Source organism: Gymnoscopelus braueri, assembly GCF_963280865.1.
Source record: "Gymnoscopelus braueri genome assembly, chromosome: 4".
Lineage (NCBI taxonomy): Eukaryota > Metazoa > Chordata > Actinopteri > Myctophiformes > Myctophidae > Gymnoscopelus > Gymnoscopelus braueri.
This window is the reverse complement of record NC_137605.1, coordinates 53,313,837-53,340,060: the sequence shown is the minus strand read 5'-3', so window position 1 is coordinate 53,340,060 and position 26,224 is coordinate 53,313,837. Positions and strand designations below refer to the sequence as shown.

Genomic DNA, 26,224 nt, shown 5'->3' with positions numbered 1-26,224 from the left:
AAAAAAGCAATCAATGGTGGTTTTCAATGCCTGGCACTGTGTGGTAACGCCAGCCTGGGAAAGCCCCCATTCTAAATAGATAGTCAGACTAGAGTAGAGGCCACCAGTGTGCTAGTTACTTGACCACACTACTACAACTAGTCTGTTGTCTAGGGTTCATACCAGTCACTCTGATCTTTCAGATAAGTCTGGATAAGTCTAATCTAATGAATGCCTAAATGATCAACTGTACTGTAAATTCCACAAGCTCACGTGTGTACTCTTTTTGAAACGCGTTGCCTACAATAACACCAAAATAGGGATGCCAGGGTTAATGTTAAGTTTCATCCTCCAATCAGGTTCCTGTTACCAGGAGACGGACTGAAGAAATAAGCCAATCACAGAACTGTTATTACTGACACCCAATATTCCATTTAAAATTAAACAATTTGTAATAAAGCAATGTAGGACTAGTCCATACCTGCTTTTCCAGCCACTGTCCACTCAGGAACACGACTGCAGATTCCTCAGAACCACGGCATTGGCATCCATCCAGTCTATGGGACAAAGGAGGGACAGGTTGCAGGCAACAGCATGGAAGAGAGAGCGACCTCCTGGTTCACTTCCTGAATCTCCTATAGACACACACCTGACAGTGGATGGAGTGAAGAAATACCTGCAATCTCAATATTGATGATGGACCCTTGACGGTCAAGAGTGAAATCACTATGAAGCAAGGAAAGGTGCTGGGCCTGGACGGCATTGAGAATTCAAAGAGGTCTTTGAGAATTGCGATCTTGACATCATCATCATGGAGATGTGCCAATTGCTCCGATGGAAAAACAACAAACCTGATACATGGTCTCTCTCCGACACCCTCCCAGAGATTTCCTGACACCAGACAACTATCGAGGCATCAGTCAGACATACGTATCATTGCAAAAGATGTACAACTGCATGATACTGAACAGGATACAGAGCGCCATCGACCCCCACTTGAGGGAGAAACAAAATGGCTTTTGAGAGGGGAGAAACACCATAGCCCAGTACTTGGCCTTAGTTAACCACTTAAACCCCTGTAGTCTTAGAGAACTGGACTTTAGTTACAACTGTACTTTGACTACTTCTTTCCGTCTACACCAAATCTCTTTGCCAAAAATAGCTGGTTTTGGCTTATGTTCCCAGAATATGGATGCTGGGGTTTAAGTGGTTAATGAGGATCATGGAGGACATGAAGACTGTGTGCCAGGGTTGGTCTTTGGCTAAATACCAAGAAAACTGAGGTACCCACCTAGAACAATAACACCCTCCCGGGCCATCCACCTCTAATGACAACAGGAGTCAATGCAGTGAAAGAAGACAATGACATACAAACACCTGGGCCCATGGGTCAACTCGAAAGAGCAAGACATTAAAGAGAGGAAAGCTCTTGCAAAAGCCACTGTGTGGAAGATGCAGGGGTGGAAAGTACTGGCGAGCAAGCCAGATGTATGGAGGATCGAGATGACTGGAGACGCGGCTGGAGGGCTCGTCCAAGGACGACCTACAGAGAATGTAGTAGCAACAATTACATTAGTGTAAGTGATATTTTAGGATTAACATAGTTTTTTTTTGTGAAAAGGTTAAAGCTCTATATTCTGATAGTAATCGTTATGGTGTTATTCTCAGGGGAAAAAAACAAAACAGGTAATGTTGGAATATGACATTTTATTAATAACACAATTGAACAAACTTAAAAAAGAGAAAACAATGAAGGCAGAATAATAACACAGATAACAAAGATCCTTTGAAATTAGACTAACTGAAGAAAAGAAAAAAAGACCTTAGTATTTATCTACTAACAGAGGGTCTATCAAAGCCTAGACAAGCTGGGATGATCTCTTAGTGAACAAAACAGTGGCTTATTAATGGAAGGCTGTGGGCTCAAATTGAACAGCCTGGAAACATGTAGGTGGAGAAGATGAAATAAGACTCTCAGCCCTACCTTCAACATCTCCTGTTCATGTGGCCCTCAACTACCACGGTCCCAGGGAACAGTGTGCTCTGTAAACTTTCTCTCCTTAAATAACATTAAATAATAAATCCTCCGGTTGTTTTCTACCCTACATAGAAAGTTTCATTATTTACTGAAAAAACAAAGCACAATTGGTTCAGATCGACAGGTTCATACATGAAGCAAGGACTAGAAGCTATCATTTTGGTTCAGTAAAAAAAACTTTGTTTTTGTGAAAGTGAGACAGTCAGGACAGACCAAGACAGCCAGACAGATACACAGACAGCCTGAGAGAGAGACAGTACTCATAAACCATTTTTTTACTAATGACCAAATGTAAGTTTATCCATTTGCCCACCAGGAGGTGTCGGAGAGGCCGTTTAGCATTCAGTCACTCTTTTATTTAAACAGAGTTCAGTTATTCAACTTACTTTGAACATGAAAAAACAATTAACTTTAACAACAAACAATTTATGAAAGCAGTTTCCAGTGATATAGTGTATATATACACAATATGACTCTAGAAGGTGATTACAGACCTCTGATGGTTACAGTTCAATTACAAACCACCTAACAGTAATAATAAACATGTTTAGAAGCTACAGTGATTTGATTCTTGACCCCAGTGGGCTTCCGTACAAAACACATAATAGAATCTGCACATTCAATTAATTATCCAACCCATTCATAGCACAATATAAAACATTTCTGCTTAAATGTATACTCCTATGACGGCGTCACTTGCCTAAAATAGATGATCTATAACAACAACCTGTGGCATCGTATGACGGTAAATCAGGCTTCAGTGTGCTCCCAAACAAGCACTTATTTTTGACATGTCAGAGCGCTTTGATTTAGTCAAAAACTGTTACATGTCTTTGTTCCTGCCTCCTTATATTCCCATTGAACCACTTTCAACCTTCTGCAAAATGTCCAAAATGTTGAAAAGAAATTCAACATTGTTCAATTTCTTTTTCCAATCAAACCCGGGTTTGAATCCCGGGTAGGGATTAAGAGGCTAATCACCACTTAATCGCCATTTAATCAGTCGTACGACGAATAGCAAAATAGCATCTACAAGCGCTGTGAGCTTGTAGATCTGCTATATGCGCTATTCACCATACAACAAATTAAATAGGGATGTGCATGACTTCAGTTCCTATTTCCAGGAGGTGGCATTCCCGCTTTCCTTGTTCCGGTTCAATTTCCCATAGCTTCCTTTGATTGGCTCAGCAGCATATTTGAACCGGTTTCCTGTTCAAATCTGCTGCTGAGCCAATCAAAATGAAGCTATGGGAAACTGAACCGGAAATGTGTATGCCACCTTCTGGAAAAGCCAACTACAGCTATGCACGGAGCCTATTAAGTGGTTAAATGCATGAAGGACTGGTGTACCAGCGATTAAAGGACCAGTTGAACCAGCAATGAAGGAGGTAGCCGTAGGAACGAGATCCCAGGTCATTACGTGCATCTCAACTTTCTGTCACACACTGAACAGATCAATGAATGGCTTTAATTCTGTGTGCATTATTCTAAACCTCCCTAACGGGACTGCCTTATATGGACCATGGTAAAAATGCTGAGAGAGAGAGAGAGAGAGAGAGAGAGAGAGAGAGAGAGAGGAGGGAGAGAGATTGATTGAGCTCTGTGCTTCCAAGAATCGCTCTACTATGTGTGGGTCATTGTTTACAGTCCGATTAGCAACTTGGCGTGACGACAGTTCGGCTAATCGCTCTTAAGAGAGAGAGAGCGAGAGCGAGAGTGAGAGAGAGAGAGAGAGAGAGTCCAGTGCCTTTCGTTACAGAAGTCGTCCTCTACATTCAGTGGATCCACAGCAGCAGAGAAGCTCTTTACCCTCAACACTTCCAACCTCATAGTTATAATCCCACGTCAGCTCTGTGCCCGCCCGGATACGCCTGGGGAGACACACACACACACACAGAGATCAATAAAGGATCGTATTAATAACATTTAATTGACATGCAACAGCAACACATGTCCCTGTGTTGCTGTATCCTAGCTAGGCGTAGTACAACTAATAGTAGTAGTAACAGTAGTACTAGAAGCAATAGTAGTACTAGTACTAGCGCTAGAGCGCTGTACTAGTCTGAGGTCAGACTGACAGAGGTTACTGCTTGGACTAAACCTACTGATATGATTCAATAATATGACATGTTATTGTAATTTAATTGACATGAATAACAGTGAGAGCAGCTGGGAGTTAGCGGAGGATAAACTCACTTGCTGGCGAAGAATGCGACCCAGGGGAAACGCAGGTCGTGAGTGTCCACAAAGACGTTCTGGACAAACAGGTTTGGACTACAGCTATGCTGCAATGGGAGAGACAAAACGGAGGGATGGACAGAGAAAGAGAGAAGAGAGGGAGAAAGTGCAAAATGGAGAAAGAGGAGATTTTGAGAGACCATGATAAATACAAAAGTTACATCTCCAAATGTGATCGAATTACTATGTGAATATGAAATCGTCTCTGTCGGGTGGAAACCTCATATGTCCAAAACTATTACTTTTCAGGATTCAAATTCAAAAACAGCAAAAGTAGCAGGTCTACAAGCTACAAGCTCGAGCTTGTAGATCTGCTACTTTTGATGCTTATGTGTGACACTGTAGTGTGATCAAGTAGGGCATTAATTCACGAAAAAACACAAAAAGTTAAAATATGGAAATAAAGAGGTTTCTGCCCGACAGCAACGAAATATAAAGTGAACTAACATTGAGGTATCGGCCCAGGTTGCCCTCCAGCTTGGCGTCGATGATGTAACACGACTCTTCTCCATCAAAGAACTGACGGGTGTTTTTGGGGCCGTAGGTTCCTGCGGTCTGACCCTGAGTTCCAGGCTTCCCTCCCTGGCCCCCCGGCCCTCCTCCGGAGCCTCCAGGGTTTCCAGTCTTCACCATCATACCGTGGCCCTTCAGGGCAAAGCCGCGCGTGGACTTCACCGCTACCTGCTTCTTGGTCACTGCTGGGGAGGGAGGGAGGGAGGGAGAGAGAGACACAGAAAGAGAGAGAGATAAATGAACAGTGCACTCCACTCCAACCCTGATCCATGGAGGTCCTAGCCACAGCGTAGGAAAATAACGGGGCAAAAGGGCAAAAATGCCCCTAAAAACCATGATCTAGACTAGAGGGTAGCACTAGTGCAGTGTGATTTTTTTTTTTTTTTTTTTTTTTTTTCGCACAATAATAAACATTACAAAGGTAACATTATTAAAAACAATACAGAAATAAGTGCAGGTGAGAAAAAGAAACCCATAAAGGGCTTATAAAGGGTTCTCGCCTAAAAAATAATAAACAAGTAGTTAAACATAATAATCAAGTTAAACATAATAATCAAACATAAGACATGACAAACAACAAATACCTAGTGTGCAGTTGAATGTGTGGGTGTGGGTGTGGGTGTGGGTGTGGGTGTGGGTGTCTGTGTGTGTGTGTGTGTGTGTGTGTGTGTGTGTGTGTGTGTGTGTGTGTGTGTGTGTGTGTGTGTGTGTGTGTGTGTGTGCACGTGTCTGCACATGTGTGTCAGTGTGTGTGGTTGTGTATGCAGAAATCCACGTTATAATGGTAGAAGCAAGTGGAGAGGCTTGATTCATCAGGCTGGCCCTCAGTCTATGTTTAAAGTTACTGAGTTAAGATGAGGAGTTGGCAATTGGCAAGTACCGGTATGTGTGTATTCCAGAGTAAAACCTCTGTCTTTAATGGAGAACTGGCTGTGGGTGGTACGGCTGAAGGGAGGATGGAGATTATCAGATTGTCTAATATTATAATTATGAACTTGCGAGTTGGTCTTAAAATAACCGGCTCGGTTCGGGGCTCAGGTCTTTGGTTCCGACAGACCCGTGCTACCCTCTACCATGATCGAGGGCCAACAAAATGCAAAAGAATCAAATGAAAATCACCTCATTGACCAAATCTGAGACTGACCCCTGAAATCAGACTGACCTCTGACCCTTACTTACCCTGGGCGGGTTTGTTGTGCTTAGGAATGTCATCTGATCCAGAGCTGATGGTCTGAACGTCATCGCTGTCAGATAGCGTCATCACTTCCTGTTTCTTCACCAGCTCACTACCACACAAACACACACAGCTTATTAACCACATTACAGCTTCAATCTGTAACTTTTATGTCTTACCCGGCATTCCAACCCTGGTTTCCCCTTATGAGCGCCGACATTTTTGAGCAAAGGAAAAATTGTGTTTGGGCTTTCATGTAATACCACTTGTCAACCAGTAGGTGTCCTACCAGAGCCAGTAGACCAACTAAAACCACTGCATTTGTGGTATACTGTATTATTAACATACTATACGCTCATATGAAGGGCATCAATACAATATCATCAATAGATTGAAGGTAATACAATTATACACCACATAACAACATATAACATGAAAAACTATACAGACACTTCCTGCTGCGTCATACGTACCTCTTATCATCTCCAGACTCCTGGAAAACATAAGAGAAGAGGATCAATAGTTAATAATAACATTAAAATAACGTTGCAAGGCGTTCCCCGGCTTGAAAGGTATAACAATAACAAAGGTGTAACAGATCTAAATACTACCACTGATAGTAACAACAATACAAAACAAGGCAAAATATTGAAGGGTAATCTAGCCCATTGGTTCTCTAAGTGGGGTCCAGGGACCCGCAAGGGTCCCCAGCAAAAGTAGTTAACATAGCATTACAATCATCTTATAGCAAATGCTGTGCTGCAAGATTGTACATCTGCTATTTTTGAAAATATTTTGAAAATATAAAAAATTGACATTTTTGAATCATTTTCCCTGGCACACAACATTTTCAGATGGGGGTCCGCGGCCAAATGTATATCAATTTGGGGGTCATTGACATGAAAACGTTTGGGCAGAAGAAAAGACATGGATCAGAACTACTGATCAAGTCTCCAGTTGTACCAAGCAGTGATTACTGTATGATTGTCACTCTGCCTTCCATACTGTAGATAGAATCATAAATCAGTTTTGATCTTCCTTGGTCTTATGGTAAAGGTCAATGCTTCTTAAAGCCGTACTAGTACTCCTTGGGGTACTCAGAAAGTCATTTTGAATATTGATATTGGGTTATGAACAAAAGTATCTCATATTCATAAAATCAGTTAAATCTGGAAACTTAACATAACAAGAATCTTTTACATGCTATATAGTTTCAACAAAACCAATTGCCAAAATACGTCAGCCAACCGTCAATAAAACACCAAGTTGCCAGCTAGCAGGTTTTTTACCTGGCCTGAATGAGTTTTCTATAATAAAGCCAAATTAAAAAAAGAAAGAAAGAAAAAAAAATTATTGGACAGGCAAAAAAAAAAAACGAATGTAGCGGGGTACACTAGTAGAGAAAGTTATAGAAATACTGGTATAGTTGATATGCTCTGGGCAAGATCTTTGACAAACAGAAGGAGTGCAAAACTCCTTCTTCCCCTCCTCTTCCTCACCTTCTTCATACTCTGACTGGTCAGCCAGGAAGCCACTTTACTCTTCCCCATCTCCTCTGGGACGACGGGGGGCTTCCTGTCATCTGGCCCCCCTGCTGAGAGGGCTCCTTCTTTACTGTCCTGGCTGCCTGTAGAGGAACGACAGTCACCGTCATCATCAATACTAATAATATAAGATACTTGGATCTGTCTGGCTAAAAAGGTTTTCATGTGTATGTGAGTGCAGTTCAGAGTCAAAGGTGTGGTTGACCACACCTGAGGAAAAACAGAGGGGTGTGGCCTGGTGATAAGGATGACAAGGTTTTAACTTTAGCGTTTCTGCAGCTGTGGCTTATATGGGGGGCTCATGGAACCAGGGGTGGGCTGGTGAAAACTGGACTCCACAGATCCCCTGAACCACAATTCATTCTACATTTTAGGCTGTGGTGTAAAGTAACTTTGTTTTTTTTAGTCTTTTACTTCTACTCCACTACATCTCAGAGGAAAATATTGTACTTTTACTCCACTACAATTATTTGAAAACTTGTTACTAGTTACTTTGCAGATATAAATTATTTCATTATAAAACTTCAGCTTCAGTTCACTTCAGCCCTATTTTATACATAGGCTATTTGAAAATAGCCGATCTACAAGCTCACAAAATCGCGACACGTTGTGAGCTTGTAGATCTGCTATTTTCAAACATTTTAGTACTTTTACTTTTGGTACTTCAAGTACATTTTGATACCAGTACTTTTGTACTTTTACTCAAGTAAATTTGTAATTCCGGACTTTTACTTGTAACAGAATACTTCTACATTGCAGTATTGATACTTTAACTTAAGTAAAACATTTGAGTACTTTTTCCATCACTGGTTTTAGGTACCGTATATTTGATTACTTCTGTCAGCGCCTGCCTGACTATCATAGTGTTACCTTTTTGCTCCCGCCTGTGTCCGGGGACGTATTTGAGAGCGCTTATTTTATCATTTTTTCAAAAACAGTGTTGGTAGTGTAGGCTGTGTCTCACCATCCTTATTGCCCTGAGCCTGTCTGCGGGTGGTGTAACTCCTCCACACGGAGCTGGAGTTGAAGTAGTTGTCCTTGACGAACGTGTGGTCCGAGCTGTCGCTCTCATCTTCACTCTTGGAGTCCTTGTCGTCCTCATCGTTGCTGTCCTTTGAAGACTCTGGACTCCGGGCTGGAGGACAGACACACGAGAGGACAGGAGCAATATGAAGAACAAGAACATCACCATATTTCATAGAACTTATCACATCTCAATCATACCATCTCTTATCTCACATCTTACATATTTAAATCGCTCACCTAATATCATCTCTACTCACATCTCACTTCATCACATAATCTCATCTTACATCACCTAATCATATCTCACCATATCATGATATTTCACCTCATATCATATCATTTATTGCACCTCATATCTCTTATCATGTCTCAGATCATATCATATCTCACCTCATATCATATTGTTCCTGTCGGGCAGAAACCTTGAATCTCCATATTTTTACTTTATTTCAATTTTTATTTAGAGTAGCCAATCATTTTTTCACCCCCTTTTCTCCCCAAATTAGTCGTTATGCCAATTGATTCCTCTCCACACACATTTCTGTGTTGTCACTGCTGTCGCATTCTACTGACTCACCTGCCTGTGAGGAGCCCCCATAGTCACACTCCTCCCGCCCAACACTCCCCGCTGACAGGTGCCGCCCCAGCCCGTAGGAGTACGTGTAATGACCGATATCACCCTCCCCGCCCGGCTTCCCTCCCCCAAACACGGGCCAATTGTGTTCGTGTAGACACTCGGCAAAGCCGGATGCACCACGGTGGATTCGAACCCACAATCTCTTTCATAAATGAATGCCCTCATACAAGAGTGTCTCACAAAAGCAGATAATAATAATAATAAAAAGGAATGTGTTGGACATACAAGGTTTCCACACGAGCAACAATACCTCACTTAACTCACTGAGTGCCATAATTATTTCTGGCTATTTCTGGCCAGTGCGATTTTTTTTTTCAAAGTAAAAAAAAAGTGCTTAGGAAGCGAGATACAGCCTTTTTCAGTTATAAGTTAAACAAGGAGTGGATGGAGCTGCAAATCTTCAGATAATGATATCTTGGGTTCTGAACATAAAAAATAAAAAAGATCTTAATTTTTTTTCAGAAACACGGCAAACACGGCATTGGCACGTTGGGCCATAGCGGTAAAACACGTCAATGGCACTCAATGAGTTAACATAATCTCATATCTCACGTCAGATCACATATGTTTCGGATTCCAACCGACCCCCTGACGCCTCACCTTTGCCCTTTCCGTGTTTCTTTCCGGGCGGTCGCCCGGGTCCGGTGGGATTGGAGACCAGACCAGACGGTTGGATCTTCATCCTGGACATGTCCACGCCGCTGCCATCGCTGTCAGAGCAGTGGGCCTCGCTCTCATAGCCCTCCTTAAAGTTCTCCACGCTCTCTATGTGGTCCAGGTTGGCAAAGTACTCGTCTCCCATTTCCAGACCTTCTTTATCGGCGAAGTCATCTGTCAGGATCTTACCTAGAGAGAGAGAGAGATGTGGCAAGCCAATTTAACATTTAATCGAACGACCCTCCTATCTGTAATATATGTTTTAGTTGTCAAAAATCACATTTCTCCCAGTCAAATCTGCATTCTTACTAGTCATAATTGTAATTAAAGATATCCATAATAACAGTCTTACTAATACAAATTGTGTTTAATGATATCTACAACTTAATTTATCCCAGTCAAAATTCAATTCAAGACATTTATAAATCCTTAAAAAGTATATCATATAATAACGTAAAAACGTCAGCGTTAACGTTTAACTGACGTTCCCATTTTTCAAACATTTTCCCAAAAAGAAATCCAAACTCAAAAATAGCAAAAACAACAATTGCTAGTCGTCATATAACAAACTATATGGAGCTTAAGTGGTTACATTTTCTCACACACTGTAAAAAAAAAGGGGGTGGGGTCATGGGTATGAAAGTTTATCACAAAGAAACTGATCACACTGTGTGTGTGTGTGTGTGTGTGTGTGGTTTTGCGTAGTGTGTGCATGCATGCCTGTAGCGTGTGTGTTATGTGTGTCTGTATAGCATGTAATTTAATATATTTAAGTTATCTACCCCGTGCAATTTTTTATTACAAAGCCTAAAAAGGCAAACAGAAATACATTTTGTATTCATGTTCCAACGTTCACTGCCAAAAACACAATTAAATCGTTAATCGCAGTTATTTGTATGACAATTAATCATCAATTTGTTTTAATCGCAACAGCCTTACGCGCGCGTGTGAGAGACTGTGTGCGTGTGTGTGTAGAATGTGTCTATACCAGCGTAGATGCAGACAAAGGAGCCCCTGGCCACGTCATCCAGACAGCGAATGCCCCAGCCTTTATTCTGAGTCTTGAACAGCTGGAGTCGAACCTGCAGGCCGTGCTGTACCAGGCGGTTGGTACACATCGAGGAACAGCACTTACACCTCTTATTACACTCATAGATCCTGATTGAGAGAGAGAGAGAGAGAGAGAGAGAGAGAGAGAGAGAGAGAGAGAGAGAGAGAGAGAAAGATTAACTCTTTTATAAGTGTAAAAAAGTTCAGCTCAGCAGCTGAAGCACGTTAGTCAGCTTGTATTATTTAACCATGTCGAGCGATGCCGAAATAAAGGCTTTTTAACCTTTCAGTGGAACAGTATGCCTTTGATATTGTTCTCCTGAAGTATGCTGTTATGCACAAAGGAGAGGAACTTAAACTTTTACATTATTGTCTCCGCCGAAGGTGGAGAATATGTTTTCGCTTTGTGTGAGCAAACATTGTTAGCCAAGCTAACATTGGGCAAGCTCCACGTGACACGTGTCAATTTGTTGACACCAATGACTCTGATTGGCTAGAGGGACGCGTGACGAAATAAAATTCTATAAATAGGTGTGTCACTTCAAAAAGCCCCTACTTTTTGAAGTGAGGTAAAACAGGATCAATCAGACTTGATTGGAACAGTACCTTCAGTAAGTCCAAGTCACCCGTCTGTGCGTGTGTGTTTCCCTCTGAGAACACCTAACATTGGTCAAGCAAAGGCGCAGAAGGCCAAAGCTAAGAAAGCATACTCATCTACAATTGTAACGTAGAAGAGGACTAGAGTTGAAATGATCCCACAACAAAGCCGAACTCTTAATACGTGTCAATATGTTGACATCAATGTCTCTGATTGGCTAGAGGGACGCATGACGAAATACAATCCTATAATAAAAAGGTGTGTCACTTCAAAAAGCCGTTTACGTTTTTGAAGCGAGGTAAGACAGGATCAATCAGTCTTGATTGGAACAGTATCTTCTAGTCCAAATCACCCGTCCGTGCGTGTGTGTGTCCCTTTGAGAACACCTGACATTGGTCAAGCAAAGGCGCATTGGTCAAGCAAAGGCGCAATGTTAGCCAAGCTAACATTGGGCAAGCTCCACGTGACACGTGTCAATTTGTTGACACCAATGCCTCTGATTGGCTAGAGGGACGCGTGACGAAATACAATTCTATAAATAGGTGTGTCACTTCAAAAAGCCTTTACTTTTTGAAGTGAGGTAAAACAGGATCAATCAGACTTGATTGGAACAGTACCTTCAGTAAGTCCAAGTCACCCGTCTGTGCGTGTGTGTTTCCCTCTGAGAACACCTAACATTGGTCAAGCAAAGGCGCAGAAGGCCAAAGCTAAGAAAGCATACTCATCTACAATTGTAACGTAGAAGAGGACTAGAGTTGAAATGATCCCACAACAAAGCCGAACTCTTAATACGTGTCAATATGTTGACATCAATGTCTCTGATTGGCTAGAGGGACGCATGACGAAATACAATCCTATAATAAAAAGGTGTGTCACTTCAAAAAGCCGTTTACGTTTTTGAAGCGAGGTAAGACAGGATCAATCAGTCTTGATTGGAACAGTATCTTCTAGTCCAAATCACCCGTCCGTGCGTGTGTGTGTCCCTTTGAGAACACCTGACATTGGTCAAGCAAAGGCGCAGAAGGCCAAAGCTAAGAAAGCATACTCATCTACAACAGTAACACAGAAGAGGACTAGAGTTGAATTGATCCCACAACAAGACCGAAATCTTAATACGTATTAATATGTTGACACCAATGCCTTTGATTGGCTAGAGGAATGCATGACGAAATACAATTCTATAAATAGGTGTGTCACTTCAAAAAACCGTTATTTTTAAACATTAGAAGACAAAATATGATTTTTAAATCATTTTTTTTTAAATAAATATTTCTTTAACATACACCTTTTTATTTAACTACAGTATATATCTTTTACTCTACTGTATCTCATTAGTTATTGCTATGATAATATAATTGCTATAGTCTGCTGGCGGAGACTTGTGCTCCGAGGAGCACATTTTCTAGTTGATATTGTAGGCATACAATAAATAACTGGAAGTCCTGATCTGGGAGGGGGACACATCAGGTCATGTTAGTGACAGGAATGCAGTCAACTAGACAGGGTCCAATAGGCTCTATGCACAGCAGCCATATTGGAAAGAAATTGAGCCTCTTCTTTACTTCCTTCACCAATCTGATAAACTTACCAATGATACTAATTAAGGCTCCTCTGTTCCATTTAGTGTAGCACAGTGGTTCTCAAAAAAATTTATTTCAAGGACCCCCATAACTCTGAGAGTGTACAAATTAATGGAGACTGTACACTCTCAGAGTTACACACCCGTAAGGGGCCATCTGGAACCCCCTCAAGGAACCATGAGGGTACCTGGACTACACTTTGAGACCCACTGGTGTAGCAGAGTGTTTCCAGTGAGCCAACAACTCTGTTTGACCAGAATGGAACATAACCTTAATTAGTATAATTGGTAAGACCTGTGAAGGAAGTAAGGAAGAGGCCCACTTTCTTTCCAAAATGGCTGCTGTGCATAGCGTCTATTCTGTCTACTGCCAGTAACTAGCGCACATTCCCCAAGTCACTTTAACCCCCAGAGCTCTACACTAGGTCTGTTAGCATTTTCCGGTACACCATATCTCTTCGCCGAAAATAGCCGATCTACAAACTCACATTGCGCCTCTTTGCGACACGTTGTGAGCCTGCAGATCTGCTATTTATGCCAAATGTTCGCCCCCAGAATAGGGGCGAGGTTCAAGCAGCTAAATCATCCCTGTATTGTTTAAACTTTACTGTATGTAGTGGTTCATCTCTAGTAACCTGACTATGAGGAACTGTGTGTGTGTGTGTGCGCGTCTCACCCAGTAAGAAGACAATCTTCCAGCCGTTTTTGTGAGAAACCTGCATTGGGGATGGTCTGAGCCCCTGGGGTGCATGCCGTCGCCTGCAGCGTCAACTGGTGACATGAACACTTGGACCTACACACACACACACACACACACACACACACACACACACACACACACACACACACACACACACACACACACACACACACACACACACACACACACACACACACACACACACACACACACACACACACACACACACACACACACACACACACACACACACACACACACACACACACACACGTTATACATGAGTATAACTAAATGATGTCACATATTAATAAAATTAACTGAAACACACTAACTTGTCTATGCAGCCGTCAGTACAGTCACATCCAACCAGGAAATCTGCACTGGTGTTTATATACACTCCTTTCTCTGGAATACGCTCTTTACCTAGTGGAGGAGGAGGAAGAGGAGGAGGAGGAGGAGGAGGAGGAGAAGAAGAAAAGAGGTTTTATATTTTACCTTTATTCATTATGATAAAAATCCCATTAAAACCTGGAAAGCATCGGCATTTTTATTTTTTTGCGTTGGCTATTCAAAAATAGCAGATATACAAGCTCACTGCGAGCATGTACATTTGCTATTTTTCAAAAATCTTGGAAAGTGTGAGAACTACTGATTTAGAAGGCATTTGTAGAATCGGCCTCAGGTCTTAATGGGTTATTGCAATATCCTCGCGGCCTACAAGGTTGAGAGCCACTGCTGTAGGCGATGTGAGGTGTGTGTGCGCTCGCGTGTGAGTGTATGTGTGTTGTAGTGGTGGGAAAAAAACGTTTTCAGTGAACGAACGATTTTGTTCACGGAAATGATTTGTTCAAATGATTCGTCGACGTTCTCGTTCAGTAGCGCTTCCGGTTTCGGCCGGCAGCGACCGCGTGTCGTAAGAGTAAGCAGCTGCGCATGGTCCGGTGACGGGTCTAAGCTTAGCCCGCGCCCTCCCGTCCTCCTGTGTGCGTGACGTGCACGGAGCGGAGCGGGGGAGGGGGGGGGGAGGGGCATGAACAAAATCGTGAACGTAACAGTTTCAGGAAGTGAACGGGTTCGTTCACGTTCACCGCAAAGGACTAGTTCTTATGAACGAATCGATCATGAACGACCCATCCAGTGTTGCCAGATTCTGTGAGAGAAACAAGCAACCGGGTCTAGGAAAACCAGCCCAAAAGAAGCGACTATGGGCCACATGAGTACTTTAACATGTACATCAGCTATTTTAAAATAGCAGATCTACAAGCTCACAACGCGTCGCGATACGACGCGTTGTGAGCTTGTAGATCGGCTATTTTAAAATAAAATCTTGCAGGGAAATTATAATAAGCAGATCTGGCAACCCTGGACCCATCACTAGTGCGTTGTGTGTGGTGTGCCTTACTGTAGGCGACGCTAGGTGGAGGTGTCTGGTCGATCTCGTTGACACAGGACAGAGGGATGTCCTCGTTCCCATCGGTGATGTCTTTGATGAAGTAGTAGACCTTCGGCGGGGTGAAGGGCCGGTCCACCAGGACGTACGGGTCCAGGCAGAACATCTCCAGGAAGATGAAGTCACAGCGGGTCTGGAACAGGTACCTCTGGATCTCTGACATGTTCCTCAAACACAGGCCACAGGGGGCCTTGTAGATGACATGGAACGACATCTGAGGAGAAGAAAACATCAGAGTTCAAGCTAATCCTAACCCAAATGTCAAAGAAATTTTACTCTCTGCCTGCCAAAAACGTTTATAAACGTTTTTTTTTTTAAATAAAAAACTAAATGAAAAAAAATCTAAAATTATTCTTTATTTTGGGTTTTTTTCCGTTCTTCACAAAGAGCCAGGAGATAACATTTTCCAAAAAGTTACTGCTCCATTCACTTCTATGTTAAAAAATAAACGGAGAAATTAATAAAAAAAATTCTATGTTTTACCATGTAAACTGCTGGCAGTTTGTGAGTACTATTTTTGAAAAACCCTGGCAGTTTAAGAGTTAAGACCAATTTCTGGACAAATCATGCAGGACGGTTTCAGGCAGTCGATAAAAGGTGTCAATTCTAGAGGCCTGGCGCAATAATTCACTACACCCTAAAGAAGGCACAAGCCGACATGTCTATTTTAATGTCTCTAGCCTAAATATACTGTAATAAAAGGCCTTTTAAATCCACCCTGAGTGCCTGGACCTGGATTTTTTTTTGTCTTTGCAAGGCAATCATTTGCCGAGAGGGGTCAACTTAAACATTTTCCATTTTCAACCTAGCGTACCTATTTTTGGGCATGTCATTATAGGCTTTTTTTCCCCTTTAACATTTGAAAATACAACACCGTCATATGACAACATAAAAGAGAATGGGGCTTAAGTGGCTGATGTCTTACATTTGTTCTAGTAGAGTCAGCGCCAAACAATCTGATAAAATGTTTAAGTTGAATTTACAGCCTAAACTTTGTAAAGTTGAATGTACAGTAAGACATTGCAAGTCTTACTTAATCCCTGTACACTTCGCTGACCAGGGTCTCCCCTCCTTTTTTCTCTCTACACAAAAAAAACAACATTTGCCCGAAGTGTCCCACCTTGCGGTTGACTTTGCGTCGTCCGGTCATGCGCCTGAAGTCGTGCAGCAGGGGTTTCAACAGGGGGTTGCGGCCACTGTGGAGGTCCACCCTGGCGGGTCGGACCCGGTTCAGACAGCCTGGCTGGCAGACGTGGGCCATGTAGAAGATCCTGTCCGTGGGCGCGCGGTACGACGGCTGCTGGGGCATGGTGGTCATTGCCGGCGGGGGGAGGAGGGGGAAGAGGGGGAGGGGGACGGGGACGGGCAGGGGTAGCGGGAGGGGGAGAGGGGGAGGGGGCGGGACCAAGATGTACTTGGTCATGGTGGAGGGAGAGGAAAGGGACATGGAGGGTGTTGAAGTCAAAGAACTCACAGGTCTACTGAGAGGATGAGAGAGAGAGAGAGAGAGAGCGAGAGCGAGAGAGAGTGTGTTTAATTTAGTTCTGTTGGTTCTGGCAGAGAGCAGGTTGACTGACATGATGTCTGAATCATATCCCAAGTTATAATAACAATGATAATAATAGAGCACCGAAGTCCTGACGTCACTCGTTCATCCCCAGGTTTGCGGAAGTAATTTCTCTATGGAAAATAACATTGGGTCATCTTAGAATCGTCTCATATAAGAATTGTGGTCCAAAAATAAACACCGCGTGTCGGCGTTATTGTCAGGGAGGAGGTTCTGTATAGTTTATGATAGTCAGTCACTTATATTTGATACAGTCTGTTTCTGGCGAAAATGTAACTAATTTGGCGGAAGTAACATTAGCGTTTTCTCACCGTCAGTTGATGCTTCATATCCATAAGAGTCAACCCGCCGTGGTCATTTGTTTATTTTTGGAACACAGTTCTTATTTGACGCGATATTAAATACGTCTATGGGATTCAGAACGGGGAGGAAAACTGCGAACCAGGTAGACAAACAAAGGATGTGTAAATGACGTCAGACTTCGGCGGTCTATAGCAACAACAATACCAACAACAATACCAACAATAGTTTAAGTAATAGTAATAAGTAATAGTAATAACAATAGTAATAGTACTGTTCACATAATAGTAATAACAACAACAGTAACAGTAAACATAAGTAATAACAATACCAACAAGAACAACAGTAATAAAGGTAGAAAGTCAAGCGCATATCTCGAGGAAGCGTTTCTACATACGGTTCAACGTTTCACATTTGTGGCACACCCTATGGTCAGAACTCACTTTTGGAGGTGTGCTCTATAGAGGCCCTTAGATTCCAATTAGGGGCTGATTGGATATATTGCATTCATGAAATATGTTGAAAAACGTGAGATATAAAGCCTACACTCGACACGGCCCTGATCGCTCTCCGCAAGGTCTGTTCTTAGAACCCAAGTAAAGATGTCACCTGAGTTCCATGCTCGAACTGATCTCCTGAACCTGGGTCTTATATTCTCTCCTCGAGAGATATGCCACATCATACTGCTGATGTCACTCTGTCCTCGCTTGTCCTTATATGGAGCTTACATATATCCTTATATGGTGTGTTCTGTTCATGACATCAGCATCAGGTGATGTCGGTCTCCCCGCACTGTCCATGACGTCAGTCTCGGATGACATAGGTCGCATCAACCCTGCTCCTTATATGGGTATCTCGTATTTCAAACTGTTAAGGTCATTACACACCGGCGAATATACGCAAAATTCGGCCTCGGTCCGAATAAATAAAAGACGCTTTTTTGCTCCGCAAAACTGATGTGGAAGCTTGCATTGACTTTATAAGGTTTTTAAAAAAAACGTATTATTCGCATGAAAAAAATCGCCCCCGGTGTGTAAGGACCTTTAGAGTGGAATCCTCTCCAACAACATGTTTCTCCAACAAACATTTGTCGCAGTTGTGGCAGCCCTAGAGTTGTGTCATGATCCAAGGAATCCAGGGAAAGAGTATATAAACTATTGTTTGTTATAGGCCAAAACATAAAGCAGGCTGGTATTGCACCACCACACATTTTGGAGTGACTTTGCACAAAAGAATCTGGTGCTGTTCGGTCCAGGGGACTGCGCGATTCACTCGGAAATTACGCAAAGACAGACATACTCACAGAAGGTGCGAATACATTATCTCCGTCCCCGTCTTTCGGCATGGCAGAGATGAAAACAATACAAACAACAATAACAGTCAAATTAACAGTAATAATGACCTGATAATTCCCATTGTGGGACTAGTGCTCATCTGCAGCATTTTGGAGGCATGAGTTCCTCCAACCCCAGGAATGAACGGAGACGTGCTCTTCTTCGCCATCTGGTGTTTGTTACTGTAACTCACACACACACAAACACACACACAGGTTATGGTTTTATTGTTCGTAAACAGTTCATCTTAAATGCTCCCCTGGTGTCCTTGAGCAAGATGACTGAACTTAACATATGTTTTAGAAAACGAGAAACAAAAGCACTGCCCCCGCTCCCTTTTTTCGGGGATAGAATGTACACGAAACCTATGCCTCTATGTCTATCTACTGATGGCTTATACATTATGACGCCTGACCAGGGGTAGTGGGACAGGTGGATTGGATGTGAAGTTGTCTTGATACCGTATTTCAAACCATTACCCTTTTTTCATTAATTTTATCCTACTACTTTTCTAATCGTATTGTTTGTCTCATTCTTACTGCGGTGCTGCTATGACCACTGAATTTCCCTTGGGATCAATAAAGTTCTATTTATCTATCCTTCTATCAAAGCTATATCTAACTATCTATGTATCCATCTATCTGAAATGTTCTCCTCTAATTTACACGGATATCAAGAATGACGTTGGTGATGGCCAAATCCATCGATATCCCATGCCTGTAGATATGTACAGTATGTCCAACATGTTAGACATACATTATCTACAGCATTGGTTTTGAAAGTGGGGTCAGGGGAACCCCAGGGGTCCTTGAGGGAGTTCCAGGGGGTCCCCAGCTAAATTATATAATTAGGAACCAAATTGACCCTTATGGGTCCGTAACTCAGAGAGTGTTAGCCTAGTAAAACCTCCCTCCGGAAAATCTCATTTCCATTTGATTTCAGGAAGGAGTCTGGCCTGAAGGCTTGTATGGGCGTTTCTAGCGCATTACCAAAAAGCCGAGCCTATCAGCGTCGTCGCTCATCGTTCTGTGATTGACAGCGAAAGTTGGCCAATCAGGTGGCGAGTTCGAGTGAGCCCGAATGGCACCGAGTGCAGCCTGAATGCAGCCGACAAAACACGAACGGCAGCCATCTTTTCTGTGCGCTATTTTCTCCGCTGTTTTAGAACTTCAAAAAGCTCTCAAACTTCTATTTTGAGGCACGGAATTTACTTATAAGATATCGTTTCGATAGAATTTAGTTGTTTAACTTCATATATGTGGTCAATTAATCATGACAGAGCCTATTTAAAAATAATTTAGAGAACCGGCAGGGGCGGGCAGTGACACGCATGTATCCGAATATTGAAATAAATTACAAATGAGATTTCCGGAGGGAGGGTTTACCAGGCTAAGAGAGTGTACCAAATGGAACCAAATGGTTCGGGTCCATTTGGTTCCATTTGTACACTCTCAGAGTTTAATTAACGTTGATTTTACAATATAAATTGGGGTCCCAGAGATAGAAATGCCATTAAATATGGGTCCGTACTCCGTAGCCTAATGCATGTCAAAATGGGGTCCTTGAAATTAAAATGGTTGAAAATCACTGCTAGAGCCGTAAAGATCGTCTCTTATGGGGGGGGTCCTGGGCATATCATTTTAAATGGGGGTCCGTGGGCTACTAAGGGTCAATTTGGGGTTCCTTGACAAGAAAACGTTTGAGAACCACTGATCTACAGGCACAACCGGTACACCAGTTATACAGCCGTTTTCAAAGAAGAGCTCTTAGTGATATGTAAACACCAGGTGTAACACTCACTCAAAGCGTGGGGGTGTTGGCAGGGTGGGTGGCAGGTTGGTGGGTGGCAGGGTGGGAGGGGTCGGGGTGTCACCGGTGGCACTGGTGGTCGGCGGTTGAGGAGCTTTGGTAGGCGACGCTCCTACGGGACCCTCACTGCCGGTATACTGGACCACAGGACCTTTACTCCTCAACGCTCCTACAGAGAGAGAAGATGTGGTCATTATGAATGTAAAATGATAAAACATATTTTTGTAATCTACACATTAAACAGGGATGCATCTTCTGATCTATAGGACAATGTATTGTATGTAATAATTGTATATAGGAGAAATATAGCCTTATTATTTAATTTCCTATTGTTAAAAACAAAACATTAAAAAACACATAGCCCATTTTCACATTAGGTTTTAAGAGTGTTTTCACACACGTCCTTATTGGGGGGTTCACGTTATCAGTTCATTTGAAAGAGAATTCAGTTCTCTTTCTGTCTAAGTGTGGAAACACCCTGAAATCTGGTCTAAACTTGCATCTACTTTTGGGTCTTTTCACCTGCTAAAAACGGGATGGTACAAGTGCACACATTGAAGACCTATTTGTATGATAAATAGCAAAAATGGTGTAGTACAAGCTTGTTGATCAGCTAATTTAGCCATTTCCTTTAGAAAATGTCACCTTTACTGACATGCCCAATATAGGCAACAAGGTTGAAAGTGGTTCAAATAAAGTCTACTCGGTTCAGACAACGCAGTCCTTCCAAGCTGGTGGCTACACGTTTTGTGATTATCAGTGCATATGAATGACTGCTTAGTCATTTTGTCGATTGCAAAGTAAATTGCAACATTGTTTGACAGGTGGAACATGACAAAGGCCTATTGAGGAACTGTGAATTATGCCACTGAAGCCGGAGGAATGCAAAATGTGAAAAATTACTTCAGAGTTATAACATTACCTACAGGTCCAGCTTAAAATGTTAACCACTTAAAAGGACCACTTCACCAATTGTCAACCTATCTTCATACAATTGGTCCTCCTCAGTGCACTAATCCTCATTAAAAGATGGCACCATTTCGGTCTACTCACTCTGTGTCCCAGAGGAGGGCTGTGGACAGTTCACGAACCTGCCTACCAATGACACCATCGGTAGGCAGGTTTGGTCATTTCAAAAAAGATTTCAAACTGGCTTCTATTCCAGCATGTTAACTTTCAAAGAAGGGATAGGCTGTAGTTTCTATTAGCTTGGATTCTATCATTGATGATGTAATTGGTAGGTAGGTTTCTGAAGTGTCCATAGCCCACCAATGAGACGCAGAGTGAGTAGAAAGAAATCTTACAATGTGTATTAACACATCGGGTGCCAAACATGGTTCAAAACGTGTTTTCACAGAGTGGCGCTTAGGTGCCGAACACGGTTCAAACCGTGTTTTTCCACACGGGGGGGGGCTAGCGCAGCACTGGAATCACCCATGAACACTCTAAGTAGTAAGGGACAGATGGATCACCGTGCCAAAAAAATCTGTCTCCCATCCGCTTCCATTCTATCTCCTTGCTAAAAACCTCTGTATCTCCTTAACTTTTTACAGTGGGCAAAACGAGTCATTCTCGATGTGCGATCGCTCCGCAATGGTGACTCGCATGAGACATGTTGTTGTTCCAGGCTTTAGCCAGGACCATCCATTGCTGTGTAGACAGGAAGCGCCATGAAGGACGGCCGCATTCGTACATGCTCTGTAACATCGCAACGTTTTTCCATCTTTTTAGTATTTTTTAGCCTTCTCTTTTTTCCCTACACCGTCGCGTGTCTAAGGAGTTATGACAGACAAGCACTTATGGACATTAGCACAGCGATTACACACAGAATTCCGGACTTTTTTGCAGAAAACCTTCCACTCGGCTGGGTGGGGGGTGGGGTCCCCTTTGTTCCGGCTGGATCAACAACAACAAACCCCCGACGAAAAAGACCGTGGCGAAGGGGCACAAGAGCGGGTCTTCTCGTAAGAACAACAAAACGTGGATATAAACCTGCACTGCCTTCAATCCTGCTAGCGAACGTTAGATCTCTGTGTGAATCAAGAACAGTGACCACTATGGACGACTTACTGGCGCGCGTTAAATACAACGCAGAGACGAGGAGGACTTGTATTGTTGTGCTAACAGAGACGTGGCTAACGGAGTTAGCATCTGATTCTTCTATCACTCCTCCTGGCTTCACCGCGTATAGGAAGGACAGAGATCCTGTACTGAGCGGTAAGCAACGTGGGGGGGGAGTTTGTGCCTTGATCAACAACAACTGGTGCAAAGATGTTAAAATCCTAGACAGTCACTGCTCACCAGACCTTGAACTTTTAATCATAGCCTGCCGTCCTTTCTACCTACCACGCGACTTCAGCATCGTGATTGTAGCCGTTGTTTACATTCATCCTGGAGCTAATAAGGACACAGCTATGAGGGAATTACACCAGGCGATCAGTGCACAAGAAAATCGCCACCCGGACTGCGCAGTCATCTGCCTAGGCGACTTCAACCGGACAGACTTAAAAAAGGTCTTTCCCAAATTCCACCAGCATGTCGCCTGCAGTACCCGTGGTGACAATATTCTTGACCACTGCTACACGCCCTTCAAGGATGGATACAAAGCTCTCCGCCGCCCACCGCTAGGAAGCTCTGACCACGACGCCATCCAGCTGCTACCTGCCTACAAACAGAGGCTAAAAAGGGAGCCGGTCGTTGAGAAGGAAATCCGAATCTGGTCTGAGGACACAGACGCTATGCTACAATCCTGCTTCTACCAGACTGACTGGGGGATGTTTAAGAACGCCGCTGGGAATAACATCAACGAACTCTCAGACTCAGTCACTGGCTTTATCAGTAAGTGCATAGATGACATAGTCCCAAAAAAGACAGTTCGGATCTATCCCAATCAGAAACCATGGATGGACAGCGGAGTACGTGCACATCTGCATGAACGGGACGCTGGTTTCAAATCTGGCGACGTGGAAACGCGCAACACGACGCGCGCGGCCCTAAACAGCGCCATCAGGAAGGCGAAAAAGGCCTACACAAAAAAGATGCAAGACAAACTCAGCAGTGGCGACATCAGGAGCACATGGCAGGCAGTACACACCTTGACAGACTGCAAAACAAGAACCAGAAGCGAGGTGAACCCGCCTGCCTCCCTCCCCAACGAACTGAACACTTTCTACGGCCGGTTTGAGATCAGCTCCAACCGCGGCAGCCAAGCGGGGCCATCAGCAGCACCAGCAGAGGAGAACCCTCCTCTAACCATCTCGGAGAGAGAAGTGCGTACAGCCTTCACACGGGTCAACATCCACAAGGCAGCCGGACCTGATGGGATTCCAGGCCGGGTCCTTAAGACATGTGCAGACCAGCTGGCGGGTGTCTTCGCTGACATCTTTAACCTCTCCCTCTCCCTGGCTGTGGTCCCTGCAGGGTTCAAAATGTCAACCATTGTGCCCATTCCCAAAAAGGCCAAAGTGACATGCCTGAACGACTGGAGACCTGTTGCTCTCACCCCGATCGTCAGCAAGTGTTTCGAGAAACTGGTGAGGGAATACATCAGCTCCACGCTACCTGCCTCGCTGGATCCGTGGCAGTATGCATACCGCAAAAACAGATCCACCGACGACGCTATTGCCATGGCTCTCCACACCGTCCTCTCGCACATGGACAACAAGCTGCTGAAGGACAAATATGTACGTATGCTGTTCGTGGACTACAGCTCAGCATTCAACACCATTGTCCCAGCAATACTTGACAAAAAGCTCAGACACCTAGGGCTACACCCAAGCATGTGCGACTGGATACAGGACTTCTTGTCCAACCGACATCAGGTGGTGAGAATGGGCAGCATCACATCCGACCCCCTGACCCTCAACACCGGAGCACCCCAGGGATGCGTGCTGAGCCCTCTCCTCTACTCCCTGTACACGTATGACTGCATAGCCACACATGTCTCCAACACCATCATAAAGTACGCGGACGACACGACAGTGATAGGCCGAATCGTCAACAACGACGAGTCTGACTACAGAGAGGAGATCAAATCACTGGCACACTGGTGCCGTGAGAACAACCTCTCTCTTAACGTCGACAAGACCAAAGAACTGATCGTGGACTTCAGGAGGCCGCGGAGAGACCATGCGCCCATCCTCATCGACGGTGCTGCAGTGGAAAGGGTCAGCGAGTTCAAGTTCCTCGGAGTACACATCGAGGAGGACCTCAAATGGGAGACGCACTCCACACACGTGAGGAAAAAGGCTCAGCAGCGACTGTACTGGCTCCGCCGCCTGAAGAAGCTCGGAGTAGGACGTCGCATCCTCAGGCTGTACTACAACAGTTCTGTTGAAGGCATCCTAACAGGCTGTGTCACGGCCTGGTACGGGAACTGCACTGCCCGAGAAAAGGTCAGCCTACAACGAGTAGTGCGATCGGCAGAGCGGATAATGGGAATCGAGCTCCCAGCGCTCCAGGAACTGTACAAAAAGCGGTGCGTGGTCAAAGCCAAGCGCATCATCAAGGACAAGCACCACCCAAGTCATAGACTGTTCAACCCCCTACAACGACCGCGACCGGGCAAGGGGCTCTACCGCAGTATCAAGAGTTCCACCACCAGATTTTGGTGTAGTTTCAATCCAGCCGCTGTCAGAATGCTGAATGGGGCATAAGCCTGGATGAGTTCAGCAGCCTGACAGCAGGCGGCGCAGACTTTTCTGGCTCTTCCTGAACACACCTGTGGATTATACCAGGGACAATGACTTGGACTTTAGCCCCCCCTCGGACACACCTGTGGACTACACCAGGTACAAATGACTTTTTGTTGCACTCCCTCATGGAGCTACATGCGGATTATACTAGGGTCAGTCCACTCTAGGTGGACACGCACTGACCTTTTGCACCTTAATCCCTTGTATAACGCACTGACTTTTTTTGGGTCTTTTTATTGTGCTCCTTTTCCTCTAAGCACCTTAACGTCCTTTGTCTATCATGCACAGTATAAGTATAACATGCACAGTACAATACATTGCTGCTACGCTCAGGCACCTTAGTTTAGTTTTTTAGTTTTTATTATCTCAGGTAATTTGTAAATATGTAGATAACTTGTCTGGCCTTCTGTTGCTCTCTTGTTTTTGATCTCCTTCCCACCTGCCCCCCACCCTCTTCTTCTCCCCCCCCCCTCTTCTTTCTATGGAAACTAACGTTGCGATGGGAACGATGTACAAAAAAGAATTTCACCCACTTTTTTACCTTGTAAACCTGTGATGTGACAACTGATTCTGATTCTGATTCTGTGTACGCATGCATTGTTTACGTGCGTGTGCTCGCCGTGGAGTCCACAGCTCTAAACAGCGCAGCGTTGCAGACGGTGAGATTTCTGGCACCGAACGTAATCTGTTATTATAAAATTCTGCCACCCGATGGTTTAATAAGGACCAATTATATGAAGATATGGTTGAAAATGGAGGAAGTGCTCCTTAAAGCTCTACTGTATATACTTTGTCACTTTGCTACAGTCTACCATTTATTTTCAATGGAAGCCAGCGACATGAAGATACAAAGCGACGCCCGACGTTTGTAGCTGCTACAAAATCTACAACGCTACAATCCAAGTTGAACTGAGGCTCAAACTGCAGCTGCAAAGCTACAAAACGACACAAGTGTTGTTTAACCATTTCCACTCACCTTCTCTCTTCACACAATTCCTGCATGTAGTGGAGGGGAAACTAATTATTTCCGTCAGCCAGTTCCCTGTTCATTTTAACCCCATGCTTTATATTTTTCTCGCTCGTCGGACGCCTGCTGACGTCAACGAGCACGTGATAGTGATAGTATTGTGTCCACTGAAAACACACTTTTTGGAACAAGAAATGCTCTATGTGTGTGCGTCAAGGCTGTTACAGTGTATTTGTTTTTATTTAGTTTTGTCTTTTTGTTTAGTTTAGACTCGTTTTTAAAGCGGGTTTGCTAGTTATGAGTTTTTGTAAAGCCTCGTTATTTTTCATCTCAGTTAAATTTCCTTTTTTTTATATACCGTATATAA

The 26,224-nt window shown here is 43.7% G+C and overlaps 1 protein-coding gene across 4 annotated transcripts in view; it reads right to left on the bottom strand.

Moving 5' to 3' along the window:
• Positions 1–1,666: 1,666 nt before the first annotated feature.
• The window catches only part of setdb1b (SET domain bifurcated histone lysine methyltransferase 1b), a 34,929-nt gene continuing 10,371 nt past the window's right edge, over positions 1,667–26,224 (bottom strand). Inside the window, exons 11-25 of one of the 4 annotated variants that reach the window (XM_080426148.1) lie at positions 20,188–20,365; positions 18,456–18,575; positions 16,307–16,667; positions 15,139–15,400; positions 14,069–14,159; positions 13,710–13,826; positions 10,795–10,964; positions 9,750–9,995; positions 8,451–8,621; positions 7,442–7,569; positions 6,416–6,435; positions 5,948–6,054; positions 4,703–4,953; positions 4,214–4,302; positions 1,667–3,888 (exon numbers count right to left, since the gene is read on the bottom strand). In XM_080426148.1, the coding sequence (XP_080282274.1) occupies positions 3,771–3,888; positions 4,214–4,302; positions 4,703–4,953; positions 5,948–6,054; positions 6,416–6,435; positions 7,442–7,569; positions 8,451–8,621; positions 9,750–9,995; positions 10,795–10,964; positions 13,710–13,826; positions 14,069–14,159; positions 15,139–15,400; positions 16,307–16,667; positions 18,456–18,575; positions 20,188–20,365 (2,429 nt within the window). In that variant the 3' untranslated portion in view covers positions 1,667–3,770. The remainder of the gene's footprint in view (positions 3,889–4,213; positions 4,303–4,702; positions 4,954–5,947; positions 6,055–6,415; positions 6,436–7,441; positions 7,570–8,450; positions 8,622–9,749; positions 9,996–10,794; positions 10,965–13,709; positions 13,827–14,068; positions 14,160–15,138; positions 15,401–16,306; positions 16,668–18,455; positions 18,576–20,187; positions 20,366–26,224) is intronic. The other 3 variants (XM_080426150.1, XM_080426149.1, XM_080426151.1) reach the window with 3 other exon arrangements.